Below are 14,992 nucleotides of genomic sequence, written 5' to 3'. Positions count from 1 at the left end.
AGAAAAACACTTTCTGTTCATGCATTGAAAGACCTGGTAGCGCTGACAAAACATTCCCCAAATTGATCTACTGATTCAAAGAATCTATTGCATCACCTGCTTTTCTTCTTTGGAAGTGGGTAATTTAAGATTTGTGAGAAAATATAAAGGACTATAAATCGCAGATAAGCAGAACAGAGTCCACTAATAAACCCATATGTATCTGGTCAGCTGGTTTTTCAAGTAGCAATTTAAGGAGAAAGAAAACTTTTCAACAGATGATGCTGAGACAACAGGCCAGCCACACACAGCAGAGTGTATCTGGACCCTGCCTCACACCACATGCAAAACAAGCTGAAGCAGATCAAAAGGCCTAACCCTAAGAGCCAATTCATGAAGCTCTTAGAAGAAAACATAGATGTAAAAGTGACCAGTTGCTTAGATGACACCAAAAATCTGAGGAAAATGAGGCAGATGTCATCAAATTAAAATCTTTGTCCATTAAAAGGTAAGAAAGCAAAAACAGCTTGGAGAATATGGAACTTTCATATTAGGTATCTGAAATTTTAGCTCAACAGAAGAATTGTAACTCATGAGACAAATCTCAACATCGTTAGTCATTAAGGAAGAGACACGTCAAAGCCACAGTAAGATGTGACTGCACTCACGAGGGGAGTCCTGGATAGAAAGCACTGCATGGGACTCTGCAACACTCAAGACATTCCCACACAAACCATGGTCACAGAGGCACTGCTCCTAATAGCTACAAAGCAGAAACAACCCAAATGTCCCGCAACTGTTGAATGGGTGAACAAAATGCGTGGACACATTATTTGGCCATGAGAACAAATGATATAACCTGGATGAATCTTGAGAACACCCTGGAAAGTGAAAGAAGGTCATATATGTCTAAGACTATTTATGCAAATGTTCTGGATAGGCAGACAGAAAGCACACGGCTGTCAGGAGAAAGGAGAATAGGTGCTGAGAGGACAGAAGTGTAATTAGCTATCAGTATGACTCTACATATTCGAAACATAAACATGCAAAATCCCCCTGGTTTGTCCATTTCAAGCACATACCCTGTGACAAAGTTGCCTCTTTATTTAAAAATAAGCCAAAAATGCAATCCTTATGCCTTAAAATGTAAAAAGTGGGCATGAGGATCTTCTAAGTCATTCTCATGCCATGTATAAACTTCACCCAATGCTTCTTTCCCTCACATAGAGCTTGGCACTTGCAGTACACAGCAGGCCATGGACAGCATCACCCTGTCTGCCATCACCACTCAACTTGGGTGGAAGCGGCTACAGACTGGGTCAATGGGTATGGATGTGATCCAATGCAAGTTCACTTCTAAATCCCTGCTCTAAAACAAGAATCATCTCTTAGTCACGTGTGGAGGATGCACCTGAAGTCCCCACTACGTGGGGTCTAAGGCGGGAGGATCATGAGGCCAAGGAATGCGAAGCTGGTCTAAGCCATAGTTAAGACCTCATCTCAAAAAGAATCTTTATCATAAAGAAAGGCCAACTCTGCTTCAAAATGTCCATGAGGCAGCAGGTCCTCTGTGAAGAACTGTCCAGTATTACATAACTGGCTTCTCCATTGGCTGCTTATTTTCCCTCTGTGCCAAGGTTGACACCACCTAAAAATCCATTCTGAGCCAACTGCCAGAATGGCCCAAGCCATGAGTGGAGCTTCCTGCTAGCTGCCGTGTACGTGACCACACAGCAGGGCCTGAGCCCCACACGTGCCACTGCCAGGCAGGCACTCCACCTCTTAAGCCCGCTCCAGCCCCTAAGTGGTTGAAGTAATCTGGAGGGTGCTTTCTTATCACCCTCCCTCCACATCACATACGTACTTGTTGATTTGAGCCAAAAACATTCCTTTCAGTGCGTAAAATTCAGCTGTCATCTCTTTTGTGAAGTACTTTAAATTTGTAGACTCAATAACTTCAAGGCCCTATTCAGAAGGAGAAAAAATGTTCCAGAAATGTCTAGTTAGTAACACAAAAACATCACAAAAACATTTATCTAAAGCCAGGAGCCGGTGGCTCATGCCTGTAATCCTCGCTATTCAGGAGGCTGAGATCTGAGGATCACAGTTCAAAGCCAGCCCAGGCAGGAAAGTCCGTGAGACTCTTATCTCCAATAAACCACTAGAAAACCAGAAGTGGTGCTGTGGCTCAAGCGGTAGAGCGCTAGCCTTGAGCTGAAGAGCTGAGGGACAGTGCTCAGGCCCAGAGTTCAAGCCCCACGACCGACCCCCGCCCTCCAAAAAAGAAACACATTTATCTAGGCAATGGGTATGACAAGTCACTGAAAAATACACTTCAATTGAAAACAGACTCACCTTCTCTGAATATGTTAGTAGTATTGAAAGTGAATCATTAAATATCAAAATTAAATCTTAGACAATAAAGGGCATTTTCCTTTTTTCTTTTACACATTCCTCTGAACATGAACACAGCCAACTTAACTTACACCCTCATGATTCTGCAGGCTTAAACACATGGCAGAAGAGAGACCATATATATAACCTTGTCTATTTATCATACATACAATCTTGAATAGGGCTGTGCCACTACTAAGCGCACTGTGAGAGGTGCTAGTCCTCCTGAGAAGGTGCTAATGATGACGCCTTCAGCTGTGAAGGGGAGGCCATGCCTGGGGCCCTACCTGCATGCACTCATTCTTGCCCATCACTCCTGCCAGCTGAAGGTAGCATTTAACTTGCTGCCGAATCTTCTGGAAGCAGTCCACGATAGGAACAGTGGGGATCGTATGAATACGACTTAAGATATCCAACGCTACATTGACGAGTCCTTGTTTCCGAGCAATTTTGCCATATTGAATGATAGCCGAAGCTGAGGCATGGACCCCAAGCATAGCATTATTTGAACTTGGATCATGCTGAGAACTATTTTCATAGGCAGTTACAATCGCTAGAGAGCAAAGGAATGAGTTATCAGTCCACACCATACAGTTTTCAGCGGTACACAAGGCTTAAGAAAAAAATGAAAAAACATCCATGGCTTATGAAAACAGGAAGCTGTGATGAGCCCACGTTACTTTCCCCTGTCGTTTGTCACAGGCTATCAAAGGCACAAACAAGCGTCCAGCACTACGACTCAGCTCACTACATGACCAAATCACAAAGGTAGTCCTAAACACCTCCATGCCTGGAGGGTCTAAGGATTGCCCAGGGGGCCAAGAACACCAGGGGTCAGCGCCTCTTAAATGGCAGCAACCATTCTAACTAGAAAAGCATGACAGAAAAGAACAATCCCCCCCCCCCAAAACTTCCCTCTTCTTCCCCACATCATCTGTTCCCTCACTATTACCACCACTATCTCTCATGCCTACCCCAAGAGAGAAAATATGGGGGGGGGGGGAGAGAACACAACAACAAAGACAAGACCAGCACAGCAGGGCGCCTGGGCAATTACATGATGAATGCATGCTGGACCAGGTCGGTTTACCCTGGTAATGGTGCTGCCTCCACATGAAGATGCTGCTCCAGTGGGACAAGTCATCAGACACAATGGGCAGCCGGTTCCTCCAGGTCTTCACCACCGTCTTCATGTCATGGAGGCTGTTGTTCCTCCCCAGGTTTGTGGGCTGCAAGCCTGCGTTGATCTGAGCGGCTTCTTGAAGCTCGATGATCTGCTGAGCTGCCTAATGGGAGGAGTGCAAAGCATTCCCCAGTAAGCACTCCATGAGATCACGAGAAACCAACCAGAGTCAGTGCACAAGCTGGTTACCATGACCAGCTTACCAAAGGAAGCCCTCCACGCAGGGACCAGAGCCCTGACACTGCTCCAGATACCCACCCACCCTGCTTGGGCTGCAGTGATAGGAGACTGGGGGGGTTGTACGGTGGGCGTAGAGCCTCATTAACCAGAGCTTCTAGTCTTCCATGTTTCATATTCCCTCTGCCAGACCTTCGATTTGCTCCATCTCCCTGTCTGCAGGCTCCATTTCCACTCAATGATTTTTCTATCCCAAAGCTCGGGAGCTCTCTCTGGGCTACTAGTAGGTTCTGAGCACATTCCTTTTAGATGAAAATTTTTAGATAAGAGGAATAAGCTTTCACTAGTAGGCCTGTGATAAATTTCACAGAATAGAGACTATAATACTATTTGTAAATTATGACTATTTATTAAAAATAATATGGCTTGTAAGACTGTTTCTTGCTGGGCTCTGGTGAATCACGCCTATAATCCTAGCTACTCAGGAGGCTGAGATCTGGGGATAAAGGTTCAAAGTCAGCCCGGGCAAGAAAGGCTATAAATAGACTTTATTGCCAGAAAATGCCAAATGTGGTACTGTGTCTCAAGTGATAGAGTGCTAGTCTTGGGCAAAACCAGCTCAGGAGGTGGGCTCCCATGGCTCACGCCTGTAATCCTACAAAGCAGGCTAAGAGCTGAGGAACAGAGTTTGAAGCCCACCAGGCAGAAAGGTCCTGGTGAGACTCTTTTATCTCCAATTAACTACTCAAAAACTAGAAGTGGAGCTGTGACTCTAAGTGGAAGAGCTCTAGCCTTGAGCAAAAGAGCTCAGGGACAGCACCTAGGTCCTGAGTTCAAGCCCCACGACCAACCAAAAAAATAAAGAAGCAGAAGCTCAGGGACAGTGCCTAAGCCCTGAGTTCAAGCCCCAGGACCAGCAAACACACACAAAAACAGACTGCGCAGTTTCATTACAAAAAATAAGTTTGTCAGATACTAAATTTTTTAATTGATATAATCCATTTCAATATACAATGTACCCACCCACTAAATACATCATGTATACAATATACACTTAAAACAAAAGTAGGAGCTGGGAATGTGGCTTACTGGTAGAATCTTAGTCTTAAGGAAAAGTTTTAGAATACAGTAGTTTAATAATAAGGATGAGAATTACTATATATTTGAAAACTAAATACTACTTTAGGGCATACTCTCAGAAAAACCCTCAAAAGGGAATAGATACAAAGTAAAAACATACACATAAGTCATTATCCAATAAATATCTGGTCTAAGAACCTTTAGAAACTACTATAGTGTTATGGATTGAATATGGTTTTTCCTCTTCAGAACCTATGCTGGAATTTCATCTCTACTGTGAAAGTAGATTTGAGGAGGTAGACTCAGTCCAACCATGCTCTGCAATGGGAGCTTGGGGGAGGCCACTGGGATGGAATGGGCCATCAGGATTAATGTTGTTATCTGTGTAATGGAGGTAAGAAGCAGCACACACATGTCCTCAGGCGCTCTGATTCTAATACCCTGCAGAACCTTCGGCTTCTGCCACAAGAAGCCTATCATGAGGTATGGTTCTTCAACCTCTAGAAACAGTTAAAGTAAACCTCTTTTCTTTATAATGTAGCCAGTCTATGGTATTGTAATCAGCAACAAAGAAAAGACTTATACACTAGAATAGAAATCAATATACTGGATTAGTCTAAATCACTGTGGACAAAGTATGACACGCAAGGTATGGCGAAAACACTGGTCTATCAGCTCACTCTCGACTCTGCAGCTGCTCCATGACAGGCACCACAGTTAAGACAGGGCTTACAGCTGGCACAGGCTTGGGTGTGCAAGCTCGAGGGCATGTGCACGTGTGGAGGCCAGCAGACATGTGAGGAGTTCTGCTGAGAGCAGTGTGTTCAGGGCCGATGGGCAGAGGGCAGCCTGAGGAAGGATTCAGCAGCTCACAGTGGCTGGAAGACGGCTACAATGCATGCATCCATAAGACTTGGGCTACTGGACAGAGTGGGCATCATATTGGGGATGGTAGTAGGTACCAAAGATGTCTTAAGTCACCATAACCTAAATCCCCCAGAAATCCCCTAATTGAGATGTAACTTATTTTTCCTCCATGTTTTGACCCGGCTTCTCTCTCCCTGCAATGAATCAGCAGTGGGAAGGGAGGAGAAAGCAGGTTCTGCTCCGGCCTAGTCCACAGGCTTGAGCCTAGATTGTGGCGCTGACTGGAAGCTGCACTGGGGAAGGGGTGTGCTCACCTGCAGGAGGGGCGTGTGCACGTGCGACACCACATGGGGCAGCCGCCGCCACTCTCGGATGGCCAGACTGCTAGCCATTTCCACCAGGCGCTCAATAAAGCTGAGCTGTTGCTCCTCGGGGTGGCAGATGGCCAGGTACCCGCGATACATGTTGACCTTCCATGCCATCTCCTTGGGACAACTAACTTCTACCTGTGGCCAAAGATCAGAGGAAGGAGAGAGCAGTCTTCTTAGCATAAAGATTCAGAAGCAAAAAAGCTCATTTTATTTTGGCCATTTGTGCAAAGCAAAAAACCTGGCATTATCTTCTGAGAACAAAAGAAATAACAGGAACAACAAAAAAAGAAAGCAACCCTTTTCTCTCCTAAGAGCTACTTTTCAACTGCCAAAGTACCCAGAGTGAGCTCAACAAAGAAATACATAGGCTGCCCATGTGTGGGCACGCACGCGCGCGCGCACACAAGCACACGCACACACACACACAATCAGTGGTGGGGCCTGGGTGGGTCAGCATTCCCTTAACACAACGGCAGGGCAGGGGAGGGCACCTCACCTGCACCAGTGCCTCCTTCATGGCAGTCCAGTTGGACACCCGCCACGCACACTCTAGGACGAGGTAGGGGTTTATATGGCCTTTGGACTGGCCATACTCGGTCAGGGCTTCCCACTGGTTCAACTCCTTGGAGCACCTAGAATATTAGGGGTTGACAGTCAGGGCTCAGCCACAGCACTCTGGCGGACGTGCAGTGTCGCAGCACATTGTCACCACAGCAACATGGTAAAGGGCAGGTAGACCAGAACAGTCCACCATGCAGTCAGGACACAGAGCACCAGAGTGATAGATGAGGAAGGAATATCTGATTGTTTCTCATTTGCACATTTAATTACTCAAGCCCTTGAATGCATTGCTTAGATCTTTGTTTGCTACGTAGTCATCATGCAGCAATGATGCCTCTTTGAAACACTCACTATGAGGAATTCTCGAGATTTTCCCTTGATTTCTTGTACTGGCCCCCCTTGAATAAGTCACTGTGTTCAGCTTACCGAATCCAGTGGTCTTCCCAGAGCTGGTATTCAGGGAAAATGGCAGGGGATGCATTACTCCGCTCATGTTCCTTTTTGGCTTTGTCCATTGCTTTTTCATAGGATTCCTGAGCCTAGAACATCAACAACGTTGTCAAGTCACCATTTAACAATACACCTGCTATTACCACCACTGCACAACTGATGGGTAGTGAATTACAGGCTTGGGGGCAGGCCTCAGGCTCTTGTCCAAGGATACCGGATGTCCCAGACTCCCAATGCAGGGAAAGACAGGAGGGGAGCAAGGCGGGGTGACCCCACACAGAAAAGGAGAGGTTGTCCACAGTTGGGACTCATTTCTGTCTTTTAATGATCAAGAGTTACAAGACCAGGCAAATGTTTGAGTTTCTGTGTCCTTGTGTCTACACCTCACAACATGGGCTGCGCCACAGCAGGATACTCGTGGCTTTGAAATTTAAACACTAAAAGCAACCTACCTACCTACCTACCTTTTAAAACAACCCTATTGACATCCGACGCTAAGAGATTTATGGCTGTACTTTAAACATATTCGTGTCACTATGTAGACTTTTCTCACATTAGGGCTTTGATTTAGAGCCTCATGTAAGCTTCAAATGCTTCAAATGAAACAGTTTGGATGGGCAGGGAGAGTTGGTGGTAAGAGTGTCTGCCTTGCATACATGGGACCAAAAAAAAACCCTACAGGCTCAAATACTAATTTTCTCCCTCAAATGTGACCTAACTTGAAGATGAATGACATTACCAAATTCCTAGAAACAAGATCCAACCGAGCTACCTGCTCAAAGAAGCCATGCTGCTCATAGGCGATCGCAGTTGCTGTTTCTGAATATTTGCACCGCTTCTGCCACAAACCGGCCCACATGTCCTCCTCTTGCAGCAGAGAGTAAAGCTCAGCAAGGGAATCCAGTATCTCCTGAAAACAGATCCGTTTCTGGTGCTTAGGACAAATATGTGCTTCATTCAATAAAGCAGTTTCACTGTACTATAGTTGTAAGTATCACTTGGGAGATGGAACAGGGAAAGCAGCACTAAGTGGAACGAGGTGCGGCCTCACCTGCTGCGGAGGTGTGATGCTCTCCTGCTCATAAAATTCTGTCGTTTGCTTTGGCTTAATCTGCAGACTCAGACCTTTTTCGAAAGCCTGGTGCTCCAGCATCAATGTGGAACGGAACCAGAGGTTGTGTGTCTTCCCCAGATATTTCAGAACACAGGGTCGGATGGGGATCGGAGGGACACACTGGGACATAGCTTCCACAAAGCAGTTCAATGCACTCGGCTGACAGTCCCGCTGTACCTGGTGACTACCACTGCACAGGAACGGACTGATCTCCCCGGCCAGAGCCTGCAAGCACATAGTATGTCTTTTAGGTCTGCATTCAAAACTGCCAAGTCTGAGCCAAGCATAGTGGTACACACCTGCAATCTCTAATACTCAAGAGGCCGAGGCGGGAGGATCCTGACTTTTAGGCCAGGCCAGCCTGGGTGACACAGCAAGACCTTCTCCTCTCCTCCCACCAGAGAAAAACTCACACCCACAACACAAATAAAAAAACACTTGGCAAATCCTTGCTTCCTCTCACAAGGCACCTAGAATGTGTTGGTAATTCACCTGTGGATAATAGCAGTTTCTTCACCCTCTGATATTGAAGAGTGTTCTCTCCTGAATACTCAGCAAAAGCTCAAAGTATATTTTTCCGGGGCAGAATTTCAGAAACCAACTCACATGCTGCTGTCTGTCTGAGAGGATCTTCCAGAGTCTAGGGAAAAGCTGGACCCAGGTTTTTTCTGCCAGCGTTGTGGAAATGTGGCACAGCTGAACAAAGGCACTGAGCAGCGCTCCCGTCTGGGACAGAAAAAGATGTGCTTAGATATGCCTCCCAAATCCACGCCTAGAAAACCACTGGCCAGCCAGTATGGATGCAGTGACCATCATCCACACAAGGCCTTTGGGTTTAGAGACCCTGATGCATAGATCTCCTTTCTGGCAACAATAGTGGCTGGGAAGGGACAGGGAGCTATGCATGAGAACTTGCCACCTACCTATGTAAGGGGCTCCGCTTCCAGCTCCACCCAGCAGAAAACCAAGCATTTTATGGTTATCCAAGAAGACGATGGGAAGCAAATACAAGTTCAAATACTTTACTGTACAAGCTATTGATGTTTTTATTTCTTTTTCTTGCTGGTTGTGGGGCTTGAACTCTGGGCTTGGACGCTGTCCCTGGGCTCCTTTTGCTCAAGGCTAGCGTTCTACCACTTGAGCTAAAGTGCCATGTCCAGATTTTTCTGGTGGTTAATTGGAGGTAAAGAGTATCACAGACTTTCCTGTGCAGGTTGGCATCGAACCATGATCCTCAGATCTCAGCCTCCTGAGTAGCTAGGATTACAGGCACCCTGCTTTTTTATGGTTTTTATACTTAAGTCCTGATGTGAGTGATTCACAGAATCATTGCTGATTCTGTGAGATAATCTTCTAAGGTAACATAGTACATGGATCCTTAACCAATTCTTCTCAGAGTTACTGCACAGTAACCACTACACCCGAGCCAGGCCCTGCTGGTCACAACTGTAATCCTACCTTCTCAGTAAGCTAAGGTCTGAGGACCACAGCAGCCAGCTCAGGCAGAGAAGTCCGTGAGACTCTCATCTCCAATGAATCAGTAACAAGCTGGAAGTGGAACTGTGACTCAAGTAGTAGAGTCAGCTCCCCCATCCAAAAAACAGTTGCCCCCACAGAGCCAAGTAGTACAGCTGTAATTCCAATACTCAGGAGGCTGAGTCAAAAGGGTCATGAGTTTGAACCTGCCTGAGCCAGTGACCCTGTCTCAAAACAAATCAAACAAAAAACCCAAATTGATCCCTCCCAAAATTAAGTGGAGGGTTTGTGGAATCAGTTTCTATTTGACTAAATCTCAACAACTTAAGATATGTTTGGAGTGAATGATTTACCACATCCACTTGTTCTCTTTTATGGTCTTTGACCTCTTTTTCTTAATGATTTCAACTGAGACAGAAGAGGAAATTGAATGGAACGGAAGAAAGGAAAATCTCTATTACAATGGAGAAGTGAATTCAGGATTGAGAAACAACTCCTAACACTACTACAGACCTTCACTTCCCGGAGAGTATCGAGGAATTTGTCATGTCGATTAGTTAGCATGTGCAGCTGGTTTCCAATGTCCTTTTCAGAAAGTTCTTTGGTCTTGGGTGTGCTGGTCTGATCTCCAGGGGCTAATTCAATATCTATCTCAACATCCTGAAGAACAGAGAGATCAAGCACAACCAGCAGATCAAATCTAAGAGAACTCCTACAGACGACCTAACACATTTGTAACAAGTCAAATTCTCTTATTAGGGAGGTTTGAAGTACAGGAAGAATATATCTCATATGAGATACAAATACAAAACTTAATTCAAACCTTTTAGAGTTTGAAAGGTTTGAAGGATTACTTTGGATTATGCGTAACTGTGGTAAAGTATACACAAACATTTGAAAATCCAAAATCCTTCAAAATCTGAAATACTCAGGTCACAAGCATTTCTGATAAAGGATACTCAATTTGTACTAAGTAATCTTAAATCCTAATAAATGACTACTTACTATACCTAGATTAATTTTTTTCCTAAGTAACTTTGGAAAGAATATCCGTTTGCTTTCACATCCAGGTTAAGAAAAGGAAAATAAAATAGTATAAACTAAAAGATGTGAATTATCAGGATGACAGCATTTCATTCTTCAGAACATAGGATGGCTACCTAGCCAACACCTGTGATGATTGTTCTCTACGACCCAGTCCCAAACAATGATAGGAATGAACCTTATTTCTACCTGAAGCCCTCAGAAAGTCAGTCCATTCCACCATCAGACTATATCATAAATGTGTCCTCAAAAAAAACTTCAAAGATGACCATTTATTTCATATAGAAGATTACAAGAAGATTAAGCCATTAAAATAATCTATGATGTAAACCTAATGATCCTGTTTGTCAAAAGTGAATTTTTTTTTCCCCCGTTCTGGTCCTAGGGCTTGAAGGGTCTATGCACCATCACTGAGCTTTTATGCTCAAGACTCATGCTCTACCACTTGAGCCACACCTCTACTTCCTGCTTTGTGCTGGTTAATTGGAAGTAAGAGACCACAAAACGAAGGCTGCATCAGCCTTGGTTGGCACATTCTAGCAGAGAGAAATGGAAGGTTTAGCAGCTGCTCATGGACCAGTTAGTGCCAGGGCTCCTGTTTGGTGTGAGCCCCCCAGAGTGGAGCTTTATAGCACAAAATGGGTTACTTACACTAGGAGAGAAAAGTCTCAGAACAGTATTCCATTCTGAGTAGTTCTAGCTCATAAAAAGTGATCTGTCTCCACAAACAGAATGGCAATAAAGCACATGCTGCTTCTCCATTTTAACTTTTCTGGACTTTTAACTTAGAAAATGTAATCAGTGGGATGTGAGGCACAAGCCTGTAATCCCAGCACTTAGGAAGCTGAGGCAGGAGAACAACGAGTTTTAGGATGGCCTGAGCTACACAGCAAGACTGTCTCAACAGATGAGAAGGAAAAAAACAAAACAGAACAATCTAACAAAACTCAGGGACTACATTCTGAGATTCAAGGTAGACACAGGTTTTGTTTGATCTGATATTTGGGCCAATATAAAACCCTCCTGTGGGAAGAGGAATTTGCCTCCAGGTCCCAGAGCCTCACCTCCTCTTTGGACTCGCTGTTCTCTCGTTCCCGAGGTTCCTGCTTGACATGTGTGACCATGGCAAAGGCAGCTCGATCATGGCTGTCAGCTAGGTTGATGACATTGGTGATGGATGGGAGCATAGCCCCCTGGCAGCTGGTACCAATTGGTGTACTCTTCTCACACACAGCCAAGAGGAGCTAGAGAGGTTTGTGGAGAAAAAAAAACAGTCTGAAGGCAGACATATGGTATGTGTGTACATGCAAATGTATGTTCAACTCAGAAGGCAAGCACGTGGTGGGGTGTACATATGTGCATGCATGTGCAACTTAGCAGGTGTGCACAGGTAAGGGCCCTGAGTTTATGGTCAGTTCTACACTCCTGAAGCCAGATGTGCTTCCCACTTCCCTTCTAGCTGTCCTGAGTGCAGATCTTCCATCTCAAGCCAGTCTGATGTCACCCAGCACTCCTTTCCTCCCCTACCAAGCATTTCCTTTCTTGGGCCCTCAGAAGCATGTCCTGGTCCCTGGCAGAAGCCAGGGAAGCTGCCACTTCGCTCATCTACTTTTCCTTGTCTCTCATGGCTCACAACACATCCCTAAGTCCTGACGTGTGTCACCTCCTCCCTAAACGGAAGCCAGCTCAACTCCAGATGCACTCTCAAAGCTTACTGATTGCCACGTAGCTAGCTGGCCTCACCTCTCACTGCCCTGTAGCCCCCAGAGGACCCATGGCCTTGGGAGACAGTGGAGGCTGCCTGGGACGGCACACGGGCTTTCTGTGTGGATTCACCCTTGCGCCTGCCCAGCAGTAATCCTCTCCCCATTGCTCGCAGCTTCTGAGAGTCTCCTTCAATAGCAAACCAGGTGCACCACAGAGCCTCTGCTCAAGCCACACTTGCAAGGTGTAAGTAAGCCAAGCACCTAATGGGTGCTATGGAGGCCCTGGATGCTCACTCGTCAGCTGTCCCCACCCCACCCTCATGGAGCTGAGCAGTGGAGGACAAGCCCTGACATGTTCCTGTGTAAAAGCAGCCCAAACCCAGGCTAACAGGATGAAGAGGACACCCACTATGGCTTAGTGAGACAGTGCTATATTCACAAACCCAAATGGTCAAGGGCACAAAATCTCAGCTAGACAGGAGGAATACTGCTTTTTGAGATCTATTGCATAGAATGTTAAATATTTCATGATCAAAAGAGTGCAAAGTGGCAAATATTAAATGTTCACACCACATAGAAAATGTTATAGGTCTGAATGTACAGATAACTAAATCAAATTATTGAACCTACAGTATAACATCACCTTGTTCCCCATAAATATTCTTCAAACTGCCTTAAAATCTCTTTAAAGGACACACAAAACAACAGAAGGCTAGCCTCCAGATGGAAGCAGGACTGCAGTGGGACAAGCCTAGTCACTTGGGACTTGCACACCTAACTGGAACACTGGCGTTTATGCCAAGTTCTGGGTAAGGAGCACCATGCGTTTAAGAATAAGACAGGGGGGCTGGGAAGGTGGCTCAGTGGTAGAGCACTTGCCTTGCATGCTCGAGGCCCTGGGTTCGATTCCTCAGCCCCACATAAGCAAAAAGAAAAAAGCCGGAAGTGGCGCTGTGGCTCAAGTGGTAGAGCGCTAGCCTTGAGCTGAAGAGCTGAGGGACAGCACCCAGGCCCAGAGTTCAGGCCACACGACCGGACCCCCCCCCCAAAAAAAAAAAGAATAAGACAGGAACCTGAGAGAAACAGAAGGGGACGTGGGTGAACTGTCCTTATCATCTTTGTGAAGGAGGTGGCTGCAGTGTCTGTGATCTGGAAATGTTGGTGGAGAGATGGGGACAGTGAGACCAGAAGAAGGACTGAGGATCCTGGCTCAGGCCACTTCTCTAATAAACTCAAGTGTGCATGCCAGGACCAGGTCTTAATCATCTCTGAATTCCTCAAATCAGGCCTGGTGTTGGTGTCTAATTTGCAGATCACAGACCTCTTAAGTGGGCAATTACATAATGCTAGACTAAGCCCATTGTGCAGCCATCAGCAAATATCTCAAATCCCTGCCACATAGAGCGCCAAAATGTGTCTACTTAACACAAATAGGACAGGAGTCCTCACTGAGGCCTGGGGCACAGGCCCTCTTCCTCTGCCACAGCTGCCACAAGATGGGAGCCTGTTGCAGAGGTGGTATCCTCGGTAAACAGATGAATATTTGCTGAGTGCTGCTAACCTGTGGCAGGAAACTGGAGATGCTCGGTGTCTGAAGCTGATGAGCAAAGCAAGCCAAAGAATCAAGGACAGCTGACCAATACATTTTTCTGTGTCCTGTCAGACACACCAGAAGGACTGACTTTGCCTCCACTGAAGCACTAACCCCATTCCAGGCTGGATTTTGGTATCCTAACAATGATCAATGTACACCTGCTTATGCCTTCACACCCAACTCTTAGATAAACCAACACACTCTGCTTTCTTGCTTTAAGAATGAGAGGATGCTAGTGCCAGTGGTTCACACCTATAATCCTAGTTACCCAGGAAGCTGAGGTTGAAGACTGCAGTTCAAGCCAGCCTAGACAGGAAAGTCCGTGAGACTCTCATCTCTAATTCCAGAAAACTGGAAGTAGAGCTGTGGCTCAAAGTGGTAGAGCACTGGCCTTGAGCAAAAGAGTTCAGGGACAGCAACCAGACCTGAGTTCAAGCTCCACAACTGGCAGGGGGAAAAAAAAAAGAAGAAAAAAAGAAGAAAAAAAGAATGATGGGGCTAACAGGGCAGGATGGCTCAAGCCTGTAATCCTAGCTACCTAAGAAGTACAGGTGGTGTGGGGGAGGGGGGAAGGTGTACGGTGGCAGATTATGGTTCAACGCTATCCTGGTCGTAAAAGCTGCCCATCTCAGTCAGTGAATGGCTCTCATCTCGCCATGTGGTAGTAAAAATAGGAGGAACACAGTCCAGGACAACCCAGACATAAATGAAGAGCCCGAAAATAACCAATTCAAAAACACACTGACAAAGTGACAAATGCCAAAGTGCCTGCTTATTAGCAAGTGGGGTTAAAAAAAAAAAAGGCTGGGCGCTGGGGGCTCACGCCTGTAATCCTAGCTACTCAGGAAGCTGAGATCTGAGGATCACAGTTCAAAGCTAGCCCAGGCAGGGAACTCCATGAACTCTTTTTTTTTTTTTTTTTGGGGGTCCGGTCGTGGGGCCTGAACTCTGGGCCTGGGCGCTGTCCCTCAGCTCTTCAGCTCAAGGCTAGTGCCC

At 45.9% G+C, this 14,992-nt stretch overlaps 1 protein-coding gene across 10 annotated transcripts in view; it reads right to left on the bottom strand.

The window, feature by feature from the left end:
- The window catches only part of Trrap (transformation/transcription domain associated protein), a 101,761-nt gene that overhangs the window by 15,404 nt on the left and 71,365 nt on the right, over positions 1-14,992 (bottom strand). For 6 of the 10 annotated variants that reach the window (XM_070033544.1, XM_070033545.1, XM_070033547.1 and 3 more), the window contains 11 exons: positions 11,761-11,940; positions 10,166-10,312; positions 8,783-8,902; positions 8,114-8,401; positions 7,835-7,972; positions 7,039-7,151; positions 6,548-6,683; positions 5,995-6,186; positions 3,431-3,659; positions 2,661-2,926; positions 1,844-1,944 (listed from right to left, as the gene is read on the bottom strand). In XM_070033544.1, coding sequence (XP_069889645.1) covers positions 1,844-1,944; positions 2,661-2,926; positions 3,431-3,659; positions 5,995-6,186; positions 6,548-6,683; positions 7,039-7,151; positions 7,835-7,972; positions 8,114-8,401; positions 8,783-8,902; positions 10,166-10,312; positions 11,761-11,940 — 1,910 coding nt within the window. The remainder of the gene's footprint in view (positions 1-1,843; positions 1,945-2,660; positions 2,927-3,430; positions 3,660-5,994; positions 6,187-6,547; positions 6,684-7,038; positions 7,152-7,834; positions 7,973-8,113; positions 8,402-8,782; positions 8,903-10,165; positions 10,313-11,760; positions 11,941-14,992) is intronic. The other 4 variants (XM_070033549.1, XM_070033550.1, XM_070033552.1 and 1 more) reach the window with 1 other exon arrangement.

The sequence above is a fragment of the Dipodomys merriami genome, unplaced genomic scaffold (assembly GCF_024711535.1).
Source record: "Dipodomys merriami isolate MVZ:Mamm:240054 unplaced genomic scaffold, mDipMer1.0.p SCAF_22, whole genome shotgun sequence".
In the NCBI taxonomy this organism is placed as follows: domain Eukaryota; kingdom Metazoa; phylum Chordata; class Mammalia; order Rodentia; family Heteromyidae; genus Dipodomys; species Dipodomys merriami.
Note: the sequence above shows the minus strand (reverse complement) of the source record. Positions and strands in the feature narration are given on the sequence as shown.